This window comes from Bos mutus, chromosome 19 (assembly GCF_027580195.1).
Source record: "Bos mutus isolate GX-2022 chromosome 19, NWIPB_WYAK_1.1, whole genome shotgun sequence".
Taxonomy (NCBI): domain Eukaryota; kingdom Metazoa; phylum Chordata; class Mammalia; order Artiodactyla; family Bovidae; genus Bos; species Bos mutus.
This window is the reverse complement of record NC_091635.1, coordinates 25,929,126-25,943,892: the sequence shown is the minus strand read 5'-3', so window position 1 is coordinate 25,943,892 and position 14,767 is coordinate 25,929,126. Positions and strand designations below refer to the sequence as shown.

General features: G+C 54.5%; 1 protein-coding gene across 1 annotated transcript in view; it reads left to right on the top strand.

The window, feature by feature from the left end:
* The window catches only part of SRCIN1 (SRC kinase signaling inhibitor 1), a 36,767-nt gene extending 22,417 nt beyond the window's left edge, over nt 1-14,350 (top strand). The window contains 12 exon segments of the mRNA XM_070357322.1: nt 4,933-5,063; nt 5,181-5,328; nt 5,646-5,892; nt 6,328-6,562; nt 8,299-8,453; nt 8,751-8,835; nt 8,838-8,902; nt 9,451-9,573; nt 10,633-10,824; nt 12,117-12,693; nt 13,837-14,009; nt 14,327-14,350. Coding sequence (XP_070213423.1) covers nt 4,933-5,063; nt 5,181-5,328; nt 5,646-5,892; nt 6,328-6,562; nt 8,299-8,453; nt 8,751-8,835; nt 8,838-8,902; nt 9,451-9,573; nt 10,633-10,824; nt 12,117-12,693; nt 13,837-14,009; nt 14,327-14,350 — 2,155 coding nt within the window.
* The last annotated feature ends 417 nt before the right edge of the window (nt 14,351-14,767 follow it).

The window sequence follows — 14,767 nt, the reverse complement described above, 5'->3', positions numbered from 1 at the left end:
TTTTCAAAGGGAACTGTACTGAGACATTAAAGGAAAATAAAAGGAAATATAAAAGTACAGAGGAGGCAGGAAGGATGAAAGAATGTATTTATGCTCCTGTCATATGAGTGTCTGGTCCTCAGCTTCCTGGGGCCTCAGTTCTCCAGGAATACACAGTCTCTCTATGCGTTGCCCTGCTATCAAACCCATTGCTCTGACTGCTCACTTTAGAGAGCTTGGGGGCTGATACATAGCTTCTGGCAGGGTTCTCCATCTACTTCGAAGGTGGCTTTTTGGGGGGAATCTGGACTGGTGCTGCAGTGGCTTTGGCTTGACTGGGAGGGGCCTCCCTGCCTAATTTCCTGCTGGCCCATCCTTACCCCCTCCTTAGCTTACCAGCCTCTGTCCACTTCCTCAGCTTCACTCTACCCCTTCCTTTTGCCCTGGCATCTTGCTGGAAGTTACAGATGATTCTGTGCTCCACTCAGCTTGGTTTACTCACGTGTAGCTCTAGTCAAGCACGTTGTCTAGATGTTGCCCTTAGAGGCAGCCTCCACTGACTGAGACCTTTGACCTTTGGAGTGTAACATGGCCCAGCCCAGCACCAACTTTATAGGCATGTGACCCGTTATTCACACAGGGCACCATGCTTGTGAGGGCCCGTACTTGGTTCAATGCTCTGCTGATATTATCTTGAAATTCTTAATTTTTATACTAGGGGCAAAATCTTTATTTTGCTTTGGGCCACCCCACATTTTGTAGCTGGTTCTGCCCTGATCCTCACCTCTCAACTGTTCCAGAACTAAAGCTGGGTCTGGAAAGCCCCACCACTTTCTGATCCCAATGTCTAGACTTGCGCTGGTTTGGACTTTCTTACAGAGCCTGCTCAGGTTATGGGCCCCCAAACTTTGGCAGAGTGCACGATCAGAAGACTGAGGTGCTAATTGAGCCTAAGGGGGGCTTAGTGGCTTTCCTCCCTGCAGTCACTCAGGGACCCAGGCTAATGCCTTCCAATAAGGCACGTCTTCAATATGTGCCTTCCAAGATTACCCACAGGGTCATTTTCAGCCAACAGGAAGGGGAAACGAGTGCAGAGGAGCCTACATGGGAGGATTTTAGGATGCCAGACCTGGAAACAGCATGTACCACTTCCACTCATATTCCATTGGCTAGACCTTATTTGAATGGCACTTCTACATGCAAAGGAGGCTGGGGAATGTAGTTTAGTATCTGAGCTACTTGTTGTTTAGTTGCTAAGTTGCGTCTGACTCTTTGTGACCCCATATGCAGCACATCAGGTTTCTCTGTCTTTCACCATCTCCTGGAGTTTGCTCAAACTCATGTCCATTGAGTCGGTGATGCCATCCAACCATCTCATCCTCTGTTATCCCCTTCTCCTCCTGCCCTCAATCTTTCCCAACATCAGGGCCTCTTCCATTGAGTAGGTTCTTTGCATCAGGTGGCCAAAGGACTGGAGCTTCAGCTTCAGCATCTGTCCTTCTAATGAATATTCAGGATTGATTTCCTTTAGGATTGACTGGTTTGATCTCCTTGCAGTCTAAAGGATTCTCAAGAGTCTTCTCCAATACCACAGTTCAAAAGCATCAATTCTTCGATGCTCAGCCTTCTTTATGGTTCAACTCTCACATCCATATGTGACTACTGGAACAACCATAGCTTTGACTAGACGGACCTTTGTTGGCAAAGTGATGTCTCTGTTTTTAAATATGCTGTCTAGGTTTGTCATAGCTTTTCTTCCAAGGAGCAAGCATCTTTTAATTTCGTGGCTGCAATCACCATCCGCAATGATTTTGGAGCCAAGAAAATAAAGTCTGTCACTGTTTCCACTTTTTCTCCATCTATTTGCCATGAAGTGATGGGACCAGGTGCCATGATCTTAGTTTTTTCTATGTTGAGTTTTAAGCCAGCTTTTTCACTCTCTATCAAGGGATTCCCTGATAGCTCAGCTGGTAAAGAATCCACCTTCAATGTGGAAAACCTGGATTTGGTCCCTGTGTTGGGAAGATACTCTGGAGAAAGGAAAGGGTACCCACTCCAGTATTTTGCCCTGGAGAATTCTATGAACTGTATAGTCCAGGGGGTTGCAGAGAGTCGGACATGACTGAGTGACTTTCACTTTTCACTGTCCTCTTTTACCCTCATCAAGAGGCTCTTCACTTTCTGCCATTAGTGTGGTATCATCTGCATATCTGAGGTGTTGGTATTTCTCTCAGAAATCTTGATTCCAGCTTGTGATTCACCCAACCCAACATTTTACATGATGTATACTCTGCAGATAAGTTAAATAAGTGGGGTGACAGTATACAGCCTTGATGTACTCCTTTCCTAATTTTGAACCAGTCCATTGTTCCATGTCCAGTTCTAACTGTTTCTTCTTGGCCTGAATACAGGTTTCTCAGGAGACAGATAAGGTGGTCTGGTATTCTCATCTCTTTAAGAATTTTCCACAGTTTGTTGTGATCCATGCAATCAAAGGCTATAGTGTAGTTAATGAAGCAGAAGTAGATTTTTTTTTTTAATTCCCTTGCTTTTTCTATAATGCAGTGGATGTTGGCAGTTTGATCTCTGGTTCCTTTACCTTTTATCTGGAAGTTCTCGGTTCATGTACTGTTGACGTCTAGCATGAAGGATTTTGAGCATAACTTTGCTAACATGTGAAATGAGCTCAATCATACAGCAGTTTGAAAATTCTTTGGCATTGTCTTTCTTTGTAATTAGAGTGAAAACTGACCTTTCCCAGTCCTGTGGCCATTGGTGAGTCTTCCAAATTTGCTGGCATATTGAGTGCAGCACTTTAACAGCATCATCTTTTAGAATTTGAAATAGCCCAACTGGAGCTATTTGTTCCACTAGCTTTGTTCATAGTAATGCTTCCTAAGACCCACTTGACTTTGCACTCCAGGGTGTCTGGCTCTAGGTGAGTGCCCACACCATTGTGGTTATCTGGGTAATTAAGGCTTTTATGTATAATTCTTCTGTGTATTCTTGCCACCTCTTGTTAATCTCTTTTACTTCTGTTAGGTCTTTGCTGTTTCTGTCTTTTATTGTGTCCATCTTTGCATGAAATGTTCCTTTGGTATCTCTAATTTTCTTGGAGAGATCTCTAGTCTTTCCCATTCTATTGTTTTCCTCTGTTTCTTACTCTGAGCTACTATTTGTATGTAAACTGGAGGTAATAATGGTTCCCACTCCCAGGATTTGTTGTGAGGATAAAGTGAGGGGCTGAATGTGCGCCTGGCACGCTGTAGGCACTTAGTACAAGATCCCTCTTTAACTGGTGGTGCTGACGCACAGGATTTTGGCCTTGGCTCCAGTGTGGTCTGTTTTTTCACCCACTAGTTGGATGAAGATATATAAAGCATGCTGATAAGATTTGCTGATGACACAGAGCTTTGAGGGGGAGCAAATCTGTTGGATGGTAGAACTGAGATTCAAAAGTTGTTCCTCCCTGGATTGTTGAGCTGATTTCCAACAGATGGGATTTGACAGGAATGTATGTGACGTCCTGCATGTGGGTCAGGGATATCAGTGACTCAGGTGCGGGACTGGGATGACCTACCTGGGCAGTAATTCCTTCTTTCACTTATTCATTCCTTCCAGAATTACTTACCAGACCTCTGTTCTGCTCCAGGCACCATGCCAGGTGCTGGGAATCAGAGATGAATCAGAAAGACAGGGTATCTTATTTTCTGCCTAGAGCTGCTTAACCTAGCAAACAGGAGCTCCAGGCAGGAAGCAGACCCCTAACACCAAGTGTTAAGGGGAGAGTTTCCCATTGGGACCTGGGGATGTGTGGGAGTTAGTCACACGTGTGCGTGGGGGGTGGGGAGGTGGTGATAATGGAGTGTTCCGGGCAGAGGAAATGGCATTATAGAAGTCCAGGGAGAGGGACTTTCCTGGTGGTCCCGTGGATAAGGTCCACACTCCCAGAGCAGGGGGCCTGGGCTTGATCCTTGGTCAACGCAACTAAGCCTGCATGCCGCAATGGAGACCTAGCGTGGCAAACAACAAGAATGACCAACAGGGAGAGCAGCACATACAAGGACCTCAGGGAAATTCTGGATGGTTCGAAATAGAAGCAAACCAGATGGGGAGGAAGTGGATGTGGCTAGAGAGGAAATAAGAGCAGCCCCCAGGGACTGACCCCATGCATTAGCTCATTTAATTGCTTTTAGCTCATTTAATCCTCATAGTGGCCCCAGGAGGGAGGAACTCTTACCATCCCCATTTTTGGGGGATGAGGAAGCTGAGATCTGGAGACAGTCGGTAACTTCTCCAAGATCTCTTCTGGGTCAGGCAGAGTGCGGGTTGGAATGTGGATCTGTCTGACTCCAGACCCAAATTTTCAGCTACTACCCCCATGCCCTTTGTGGCTGCACTTAAAGAGTTTGGATTTTAGCCTCAGAATGTCGAGATCCATTTCGGGTTCCACACAGGCGGTGGTGACTTGGTCTGATTTACATTTCAGAAAGATGTAGGGTGTTAAAATGACACAAGCTCAGCATAAGCCATCTGAAAATAGGAAGCAGCTTTGTCATTGAGGGAAAGAGGCTGAGTGTCTGGATCATTTGAGAAAAGGTGGACGCCTCCCCAAAAAAGCACACGCACCTGCCTCCAGTTCTTTGAAAAGCTGCCAATTTCTCTGCTGTGTCCTTGGCTAATGAGAATCAGAGGGTGTGAGTCCTAGGGAGGGAGATTCTGGCTGATACTGCTAAAGATGAGAACTTCAACACAGGGACCTGGGGCACCTGTTACGGAGTGTTTCTGAAGTCTCATCTCTGAGGTCTGGCTTTCTGATTTCACTTTGGCTTCTGGCCTGGTGGATGGCTTTTAATTTTGATCTGACCAGTGGCCTGATTTGTTTCCAGCTGTTCAGTTTCAGGGGGCTGGGCTGGGGCCAGAGGGGCTGAAAAGGTCTTTCTGTGACTGCAGTGACCTGGAGAAGTCGGTGGAGAAGATCCAGAGGGATGTGTCCCACAACCACCGACTGGTGCCCGGGCCCGAGCTGGAAGAGAAGGCGCTGGTGCTGAAGCAGCTCGGGGAGACACTGACCGAACTCAAGGGTGAGCCTGGGGGCACCCCCAGCCCCATCCCAGGCATTGCACCCCCACCCCACTGCCTGTCCTCCCAGCTGTCCAGAGCTGCTCTCTCCTCCCGCTCACTCCTTCCCTTCGCCTCAGCTCACTTCCCAGGCCTGCAAAGCAAGATGCGGGTAGTGCTGCGTGTGGAGGTGGAGGCAGTGAAGTTCCTGAAGGAGGAGCCCCAGCGCCTGGATGGGCTACTCAAGCGGTGCCGGGGGGTCACGGACACCCTGGCCCAGATCCGAAGGTCATTCTATCCCTGACCTCCTATCTCTGACCTGCGATTTCCCATGGGGTCACACACCGGGCCCAGATCCCTTATCCCAACTCCCCGCAGAGGTCAGGGGTGTGCTGGCTGGCTCTGCACTTTGACCTGTCACCCATTGCATGTTGCAGGCTTGGCGCTCCCATTTCCCAGATGCAGTCACCCCTCCCCAGGCCCTTCCATCTGTTCGGCAAGATCCCAGAGCCCCCCTCACACCCCGCCTCCTCCATGCCAGGCTTCCCTCCCAGGGAGCCACGACCCTGCTGACCTCACAGCTGCTCCCAACTCTCCCACCCCAGGCAAGTGGACGAGGGTGTGTGGCCACCCCCCAGCAACCTCCTGAGTCAGTCCCCCAAGAAGATGACGGCTGAGACGGACTTCAACAAGAGCTTAGACTTTGAAATGCCACCCCCTAGCCCTCCGCTGAACCTCCATGAGCTGAGTGGGCCAACCGAGGGGGCCCCTCCAGCCCCCAAGGCGGGCAACCCCACCAAAGGCCTGGACGCTCCTGGCAAGAGAAGCATGGACAAGGCTGTGTCTGTTGAGGTGCTGGGCGCGGGATGGGGGGGCTGGGGCTAGGCTCACACATTCTCACCACCGACCTACGTTGGCCAGTGCCGACACGTGGGACTTGTTCCTGGGGAACAAGGCAATCTGAGAAGCATACTGAGGGTGACATCAGTCCTGCTAGTCAGGGAAGCATATCATAAACCTGTGATAATCAAGGCAGTACAAGAAAAGATTATGTGCTCAATGAAACAGAATAGAATGTCTAAAAGCAGGTCTAAATTTCTCCTGAGAGTACTTGGTTATGAAGGTGGCATTCCAGGCTCGCAGCAAAGGCATGTAATACTCAAGAGAAGCCCGAGGCTCGGATCAAATGGGAGGCTTCCTTTGCATTCCTTGCATGTGTGGCTGAGGCCCCAGAAGTCCAGGAGCAGGGCAGCTGCTTCAGTGCTGACTGTTGGCCCTCCTCTCAAGGCTGCTGAGCGGGACTGGGAGGAGAAGCGGGCAGCCCTGACCCAGTACAGCGCCAAGGACATCAACCGGCTGCTGGAGGAGACACAGGCGGAGCTGCTGAAGGCCATCCCTGACCTAGACTGTGCGAGCAAGGCCCACCCAGGCCCAGCCCCCACCCCGGACCACAAACCCCCCAAGACCCCCCACGGCCAGAAGGCAGCCCCCCGAACGGAGCCCAGTGGGAGGAGAGGTTCAGGTATGGGGCAGGTAGGGGGTTGCAAAGAGCCCAGAGGAGGGGAGCCCCAGCCTCAGGAACTCTCAGGTTGATGAGGGAGGTGCTTGGGAGTGAAAATCTTTGTGGGTGGGCTATTAGAGAAGCGGGGTGCTGGCCTGACCCTTGGCCACTCAGGAAAGATGGGATAGTGCAGGACTGCATCCAGGGATTTTCCCACAGCTGCTGAGAGGACCACACTGGGAGGATGAGAAAGTTCAGGCAGAGGGTTGTGCCCCTGCACGTTTTGTCCAAGCATGTGTGGCAGGAGCCAGGCTGTGCTGAGATGGGGTGCAGCCCTGAGGGATGCAGATGGGGTTCCTGTGCTCCCCAAGCCTGTGAGCTCACAGGGGAAGCAGAAACCCAAATAGGAAACAGCAGATGTCACTCATTCATTTATTCATTCTTGCCACTTGTATATTTGTTAAGTGCCCATTGTGTGCCAGGGCTTTCCCCGTGGCGCTAGTGGTAAAGAACCTGCCTGCCAATGCAGAAGACATAAGAGATACAGGTTCGATCCCTGGGTCCAGAAGATCCCCTGGAGAAGGGCATGGCAACCTACTCCAGTATTCTTACCTGGAGAATCCCATAGATAGAGGAGCTTGGTGGGCTACGGTTCACAGGGTTGCAAAGAGTCAGACACGATTGAAGTGACTTAGTGTGCACGCACACGTGTGCTAGGTGCTGGGGATAAGGAGATGACTACTTTCAAGGAGCTGAAAATGTAGTAGGAGAATAATACTAACATCTGTGTTTATCAGGCACTTACTTTGTGGCAAGAACAACCCCAAATGCTTTCTATGTATTAATTTTTATAATTTTGCAACAAGTCCAGAAGGTGGATACAGTAATTATTCCCATTTTACAGATGAGGACACTAAGGCTCAGTGTGGTTAAGTAATCTGTCCCAGGCCATACCCAGTGTGTAAACCAGAAACAGGAGGCAGGTGCTAAATGCTGTTCTGCAGGAGACCCTGAGAGGGCAGGAAGTCCTTCCCATGGGAGGGGGCTTTTCACTGGAGTCTTGCATTTCCCTGGCCAGTGAGAGAGGGCATTCCAGGGAGAAACATCATGTACCAATGCCTGGAGGTATGTGTTTGGTGTTGCTCAGCTGGGTCCAGGCCTGAGAGTAGCAAGCAGAGCTGAAGCTGAAAGGTTGGCAGGCACAGAGGTTTGGGGTTGTGGGGAATCACTGGGGATCAAAGGAAGAACTGGGGGCAGGGAGAGCCTGGTGGGCAGGGTCAGACTCTTGCAATAGTACTAACTACTCTCTCTTGATGGAGGAAGGATGAAGATCTGTGCCAGGGCGGAGCTGAGGGGTGGGCGGGAAAGTGGTGGATTAGAGTAGCGATTCTCAAACTTGAATGTGCACGTGAAATCACCCAGGATCTGCTGGCATGTGGATTCTGACTCAGCAGCTCGGGGTGGGGCCTGAGCTTCTGCATTTCCAACAAGCTCCCAGGTGCTTCCAGTGCTGTTGTTCCCTGGACCAGGCTTTGAGTAGAAGGGATGAGTGCTGTAAGCGGAAGAGTGACAGGGCTTGGGGCTGGATTGCACAGGGACGTAGGAGAGGAGGAGGGGCCTGTGTCCCTTCCCTGAGATTTCCCCTCTCCTCCTCCCTGGAGGAGGAAGCCAGGTTTACCTTAACCTTGGAGTCAGATGTGGCACACAGACTCCAGGGTTATGGGTCCCCTGACCCCCAGCCCCTTGGCTGCCCGCAGATGAGCTGACAGTGCCCCGATACCGCACCGAGAAGCCCTCCAAGTCCCCACCGCCACCCCCTCCCCGCCGGAGCTTCCCCTCCTCCCATGGCCTGACCACCACACGCACTGGAGAGGTCGTGGTCACCAGCAAGAAGGATTCGGCCTTCATCAAGGTACCACCCCCCACCTTGGGTAGGGGACAGGTACATGGGGTTGAGTGGGAGGGATGCCTGAGAGGACCTCTGGAGACCCCCTGGAGTGTTCCCCTCCCTCAGAGGAAGTGGAAGGAAAAAAGGAGGCTGGCTGCTGGGGACTCTGCTTCTGGCTTGTGCTTCCTCCATGGGAAGGGGCCTGGTAGATGATGCGGAGCTGGGTGGGCAGGTGGGAGATGGTCTGGAAGGGATAGGACCTAAGAGGTGAGCTGGCTGGAGGCAGACAGAGCCTGGTCTAATGAGGCCCGGGCCTTGCAGAAGGCCGAATCCGAGGAGCTGGAGGTGCAGAAGCCCCAGGTGAAGCTGCGCCGGACTGTGTCCGAGGTGGCCCGCCCGGCCTCCACGCCCCAATCATGGCCTCTGCCATCAAGGATGAGGACGATGAGGACCGCATCATCGCAGAGCTGGAGGTGGGTCAGGGGTCCCCAGGTCATCAGCCAGGAGCCCCCCTTTTCCCCACCATGTGGATCTCAGGGTGGGGTGCTCAGGCTAGGATGAGGGGCTGGATTCCCAGCTCCCCACTGAGGCTGGTTCCGGACTCTGTCCTTCTTGCCCCAGTTTCTTCTTCACTGTAATGGGGGAGGGGGTGTAAATCCCTCCCTGCATGTTTGAGTTTTTTATTGCAATCTCTGAGACCCCCGACTGCCCTGACGCCTCCTCTGCTCTGCGACCCCATCCCCTAGTATTCTGAGAACGAAGCTCTAACAACCTCCATCCGTGTGCCTTGAGCCCCTCTCAGCGCTGTAAGTCCCCAGACTCAAGTGTTCTCAGCGCCCCTCCCCTAGAGGCTGGAGACCTGGACGACCAGGGCCTCTGGGAAGAGATAACTCGCAGGGCAGAGTGACCAGTGGCCATGATGAGGGGTCAAGGAGTGAGGCTAGGGTCCCTGTGCCCGCCCAGGCCACCCCTCCTTCCTGTACCCCCTCCTCCAAACCTGCCCCCACCTTCTGCTTCCCAGGTGTTTGAGAGAAGCTCAGTGTCTCCCCTCCCCCCCACGCCCCGCCGCCAGCCGATCCCCACCTTGCTGTCCCCCCCGGACCTGGGCCCCCCCAGGGCCTCAGCCCCGGGCCCCACATGGAAGGTAACGGGCTGCCCCCACCTCTCACAGCGCTCTCTCTGCCTGTGCCTCCACGCTTCCTCTCCTCACTTCTCACGCTAACCCGCCAGAATGTGTCACGTGCCCGAGTCCCGCCGCTACCACAGCCTCACCCCGTGGCCCACCCCTCCCCGCTCCAAGGACAGGACCCTTCCTTCCCTCTCGAGACTCCAGCAGCCTGGCATCTGGTGGCCCCTTGGGTCTGCATTTCCTTACAGGCTTGATTCCGAGCCTGGCCCCTGGTGGCTTGAGTATTTAATTCGGATCTACAGCCAGAGTTTTAGGTCTGGCTCGAAGCCCAGGTTCTGCGTGGGTCCAAGATTGGAGTTTGGATCTGGCTTGCTACATGACTTTAGGCCCAACTCAAAACCTGACTTCGTCTTGAACTCTTGCCCCTGCCCCCATCTCCCCACTCTGCTGCCTGTGCCAGGCGGGGGCTCTGTTTCTCCCCCTAGAATCTATGCCTTATGCTGGGGGCCAGGACACCCAGGAGGAAGGCTCATTTACAGCCTCTCTCTCCACCCCATGGCCCCACCTGGTCACAGAGCTTGGAATGGAAGAAATCCATGCGCTTCCTTGGCTGCTGGTTCCGTCCTTCAGCATTGGGAAGTTCTACCTTCACTCTAACTCCAGTCCTTGCTGCTGTCCTGCTGCACTTATTTCCTTTTTATTCTTCCTCGGGAATTTGCGGGTGACCTGCTGTCTGCACCCCAGGGGACTTGCTTGGGGAGGGGGAGTCGGGGGGCAGTGGTCTGAGCATCTCTCCCTCTGCCCAGTCAGGTTGGAGCAGGAGGGCCTCTGGTCTGGGGAGGCACACACGTGGTCACCTGTCTTGTGTGGCTCTCTGGGCCCACAGTGCTGGCTTCCACCTGATCTCTAGCCTGGCTTGAGGCCTGGTGGTGCTTTGGCTCCCTGGCGGGGGGAGCAGATGGGCAGTGAACAGGTAGACAGGCTGTCTGGGCATGGATGGGCATGGAGCAGCCCAAGGAGCCGTCTGGGGGTGAGTGGTGTGGCAGGGCTGCGCTGGGCCAGCTGTGCCCTCAGCACCTGGGCACACTGCACCCAGCCACTACTCCTTTCTGGCCCTGGAAGCTCCTGAAGGGGCCCAGCGGCAGAGCACCTCCACTGGCCCTTCGGGCTGGCTGCCCCCTGCATCCGGAGGCGCTGGCAGGCAGTGGAGCCAGGTGGGCGTGGGCCGCCCTCACTGACTTCCCACTCTGCACCTTCCACATCCAGGTAAGCAGGCGGCAGAGCTGGGTGGGTTCCCTTGGGAGGGGGGCTGGGGGGTCCCTGCTGCCCCCCACGTATCTCCCCATGGCTCATTGTAGTGGCAAGAGCACTGGACTTGGAGTCAGACTTCCTGGGTTCAAGTCCTGGCTCTGCCACTAGCTAGCTGTGGGTAAGTGACCTTGAGTAAATTATAGGACACCCCCTCACACACCTGTTTCCTCATCTGTAAAGTGGTGAAAATAGCCGTTTCATGGGGAACAGAAAGGATTAAAGATGAAGGCATATGTGGCAGTTCCTGGTATAAGACTCTGCTCAGAATTAGACCAGAGTTTACTCAGCTGTGGTAGGGTGATTGGGGCCTCTCTGTGCCCCCATAAAAGCCAGAGCCAGGGACGCTCACACAGAGGCGGGTGCTCTAGCTTTACCCAAGCTGGTGCAGCAGAGGACTTGGCCGAGCCCTGCCCACTGTGGCTGTGAAGCCCTCAGAGAAAGCTCCAGAAGTAGGGGGTGGGGACGAGGAATCTCTGGCCTAAGATGAGGATGTCAGACCCGTTCTCCGAGGTCAGAGGCCAACACCCAGTCTCCACCCTCATGGGGCTGCGGGTCTCGGACATTCAGTTCTATGTAACAGATAGCTAACATCTATCAAACACTTACACCGTGCCAGGCACTGTTCCAAGCACATGCCCACGTGAGCTCATTTCATCCTCCACCAGCCTTGTGTCATTGTTACCCCATCGCATAGACGGGCAAACTCCGGGCAGTAACCATGAGACCTGCTCCCAGAATTTAACATGGCTGCTGAGAAGTAAACATGTAGAGTGGGACTTCCAGGTGGTCCTAGTGGTAAATAGCCCACCTACCAATGCAGGAAACGTAAGAAGCTCGGGTTCAATCCCTGGGTCGGGAAGATCCCCTGGAGGACGGCATGGCAACCCACTCCAGTGTTCTTGCCTGGAGAATCCTCATGGACAGAGGAGCCTGGCGGGCAACCAGTCTATAGGGCCACAAAGAGTTGAACACAACTGAAGTGACTTAGCACGCACGCATCTGTGCCTCTAAGTAAACTGGCATCTCTGCCGGGAGGTGGAGACGATAGGGTGTGGTGAAAAGAGGCCTGCGGTCTAGTCCAGCGTTGTCTCTCACTTGTTGGGTGAACTCAGTCGGGACCCTCCCCTGCCTCAGTTTCCCAATCTGCGACAGGAAGGGACTGGGCTCACCCACATGCACCCTGCTCCCAGCACGGGGGTGTTTGGTTACAGGGATCACACCCTCCCTCATCTCTCTTCTTCCTTCAGGCTGCCGCAGGCCCGAGGCCCTTCTCTGTTCCCCGGATCGTCTTGACGGAATGTGCTCCCATCCCTCCTTCCCCACCAGAGACCAGGCTTGAGGAACCCGGGCTTAGAACAACCCCCACCCCACGACCCCGGACTCTGGCCAGCGGCCTCCTGGGCCGGGATAATCCACCGGCCCCGCCAGGGATGGTGGCTGCGGCTTCCCAGGCCTGGAACAGCCCGATGCTAGAGAAGGAAGGGGCGGCCCTGAAGACACTGGTGACAGGCGACTGCAGCCCAGAAAGGGGAGGAGCTGGGATCCCCAGTCCCTGGGGACCTGCCCCAGAGCGGACCCAAGAACCCTCCACTGCGGAGACCCCCCCAGAGGAGACCCACAAGGACTCTGGACACCACACCCCACCCTGCAGTGGGGAGCGCAAGGCTCAGTGTGCTGCCATCACCCAGCGGATGGACAGCCTGCAGGAGACACTCCAGGAGCTGGAAGCCACTCTGAGCCAGATGGGCATGGCCTCTGCCATGGGGCCCCCTGGCAGCCCCCCATCTCTGCCCCCTGGTCCCCAGGTGGCTGCCTGCCACTCCAGTCTGTCTGTCTTCAGAGCAGGAGGGAGTCGGGGGCTGCAGGAGCACCATGCCAGCCCCCCTCCTCCTACTAGCCTCTCTCAGCCCCACCGCCCTCCTGGGAGCCTGGTGCCAGGCTGGGTTTGCAGGCAGAGCCCCTGGCAGGCTGGGAAGCTGGCCTGCCCGGGGATCAGCCTAACCAGCCCTGTTGGGGACCAGGGCCTCTCCCCTTTGCTCTGTATCTGTAAACCAACAAATAAAGTTCTTTCCCCCTTTTCCATCCCCACACTCCCCTCCTCCTCTCCTGTCTGACTTTCTCTGTCTCTGTGGTTTCTCTGCCTGCGCTTCTGGATCCCCAAAGCCCTTCTGGGCAGGCCTGGTCCCTGTAGTTGTTCAAGGGGGCTGGACTGGTCCATCTCTAGGGAGACTTCGCCCCTATCCTCCCATTCAAAGGAAAATGTGGGCCTGGGGCTGCCAATCCTACTTTATTGGCAATTATAAAGACCCCTGGGCTTTCCTAATAGTGCAGTTGGTAAAGAATCCACCTGCAACGCAAGAGACCCAAGTTCGATTCCTTGGTCGGAAAGATCTGCTGGCGAAGGGATAGGCTACCCACTCCTGTATTCTTGGGCTTCCCTTGTGGCTCAGCTGGTAAAGAATCCGCCTGCAATGCAGGAGACCTGGATTCAATCTCTGGGTTGGGAAGATCCCCTGGAGAAGGGAAAGGCTACCCACTCCAGTATTCTGGCCTGGGGAATTCCATGGACAGTATAGTCCTTGGGGTCACAAAGAGTCAGCCGCAACTGAGCAACTTTCACTTTCACTTTCATAAAGACCTCTCTCCCAAATCTCGGATATGTTCTCCAGGGCCCAAGATGGAGCCCCTTGCCAGGAGTGGGAATGATGCCAGGGACCTTTACTTTAAAAACAATTCCCCCAGAAGGGCACCAGCTGCCCCTGGGCCACTCAAGGAAACCACCAAAGAGCTCTCACTTGGGAGTTCTGGGAATCTGACTGGGGTTCTGTCCTCTCCCCTGCGGGGAAGCCTTAACCCTGGCCTCAGAGAGTGGGCCTGAGTCCTGGATGGGGGTATGAAGCCGGGGAGGGCTCTCCAGGTCTCAGAGGGCCTACTGTACCTAGGGCGCCTGTGTGATCCCATCTCCAGCTCTGACCCTGTTCCTCTTCGTGCAGAGCGGCAGTGGCAGCGTGCCCCCCATGAAGGTGGTGACTCCAGGGGCCTCTCGGCTGAAGACGGCCCAGGGCCAGGCAGGCAGCCCCGACAAAGGCAAGCATGGCAAGCAGAGGGCCGAGTACATGAGGATCCAGGCCCAGCAGCAGGTAAGCCTGGGCGCCTCGGGGGCAGGGCCGCGGCCCCACGCAGCCCCCACCCCCACCTCACCTCCAGCCTCCGGCAGTCAGTTCTGTACACTCCTGCTGGGCCTGGCTGTCTCCTGCCAGTATTCCTGTGCCCACCATCCTATGGCTGTCCAGGGAGGTCCTACCGGTCAGGACTACCCCACTGGTCCCTCAAACCATTTTCTCCTTCCTCTCTCCAGTACCAGTGCTCAGGATCTGGTTGAGAACATAGCCAGATCACTGATCACTCCTCTTGCAGAAGGCCCCTCACTCAGGGCCAGAGAGGACCATCTCCCCAGCTGCTCCTGGACAAGGTGGAGTGAGCGGACCCCAATGCCTGGGCCCTTCTAAGGCCGGTTCCCTGGGGTGTGGGAGGGGGCCTTTATTCCTGGTCTTCCTGCCACTCCTCCCCCTCCTCTGCCTCCTCCCCTCTGCTCTCAGATCCCACCTGCTCCTTGGCCCTCTGCTCTCAACTCAGCCTCCCTCTTAGTTTTTAGGCCACCTCCCAACTGAGGGAGAAGCCAGTTTTGCATCTCCTTTTCAGCCTTGTGCTTGGGTTGTAGTGGGGTGCATAGGAGTGGTGTGCCCTCTTTCAGATTAAAGGATGGTATGTAGAGGTGGCAGCCTCACCCTTGGCCCACCTGTGGCCTGATCAGAAGATGCAGGGTGGTCCCCGGGCCTAGATGTCAGGAAAGACCTTTAGTTCATTCATGTGGTTCAGTATTTCCAAGCAGTTCCTA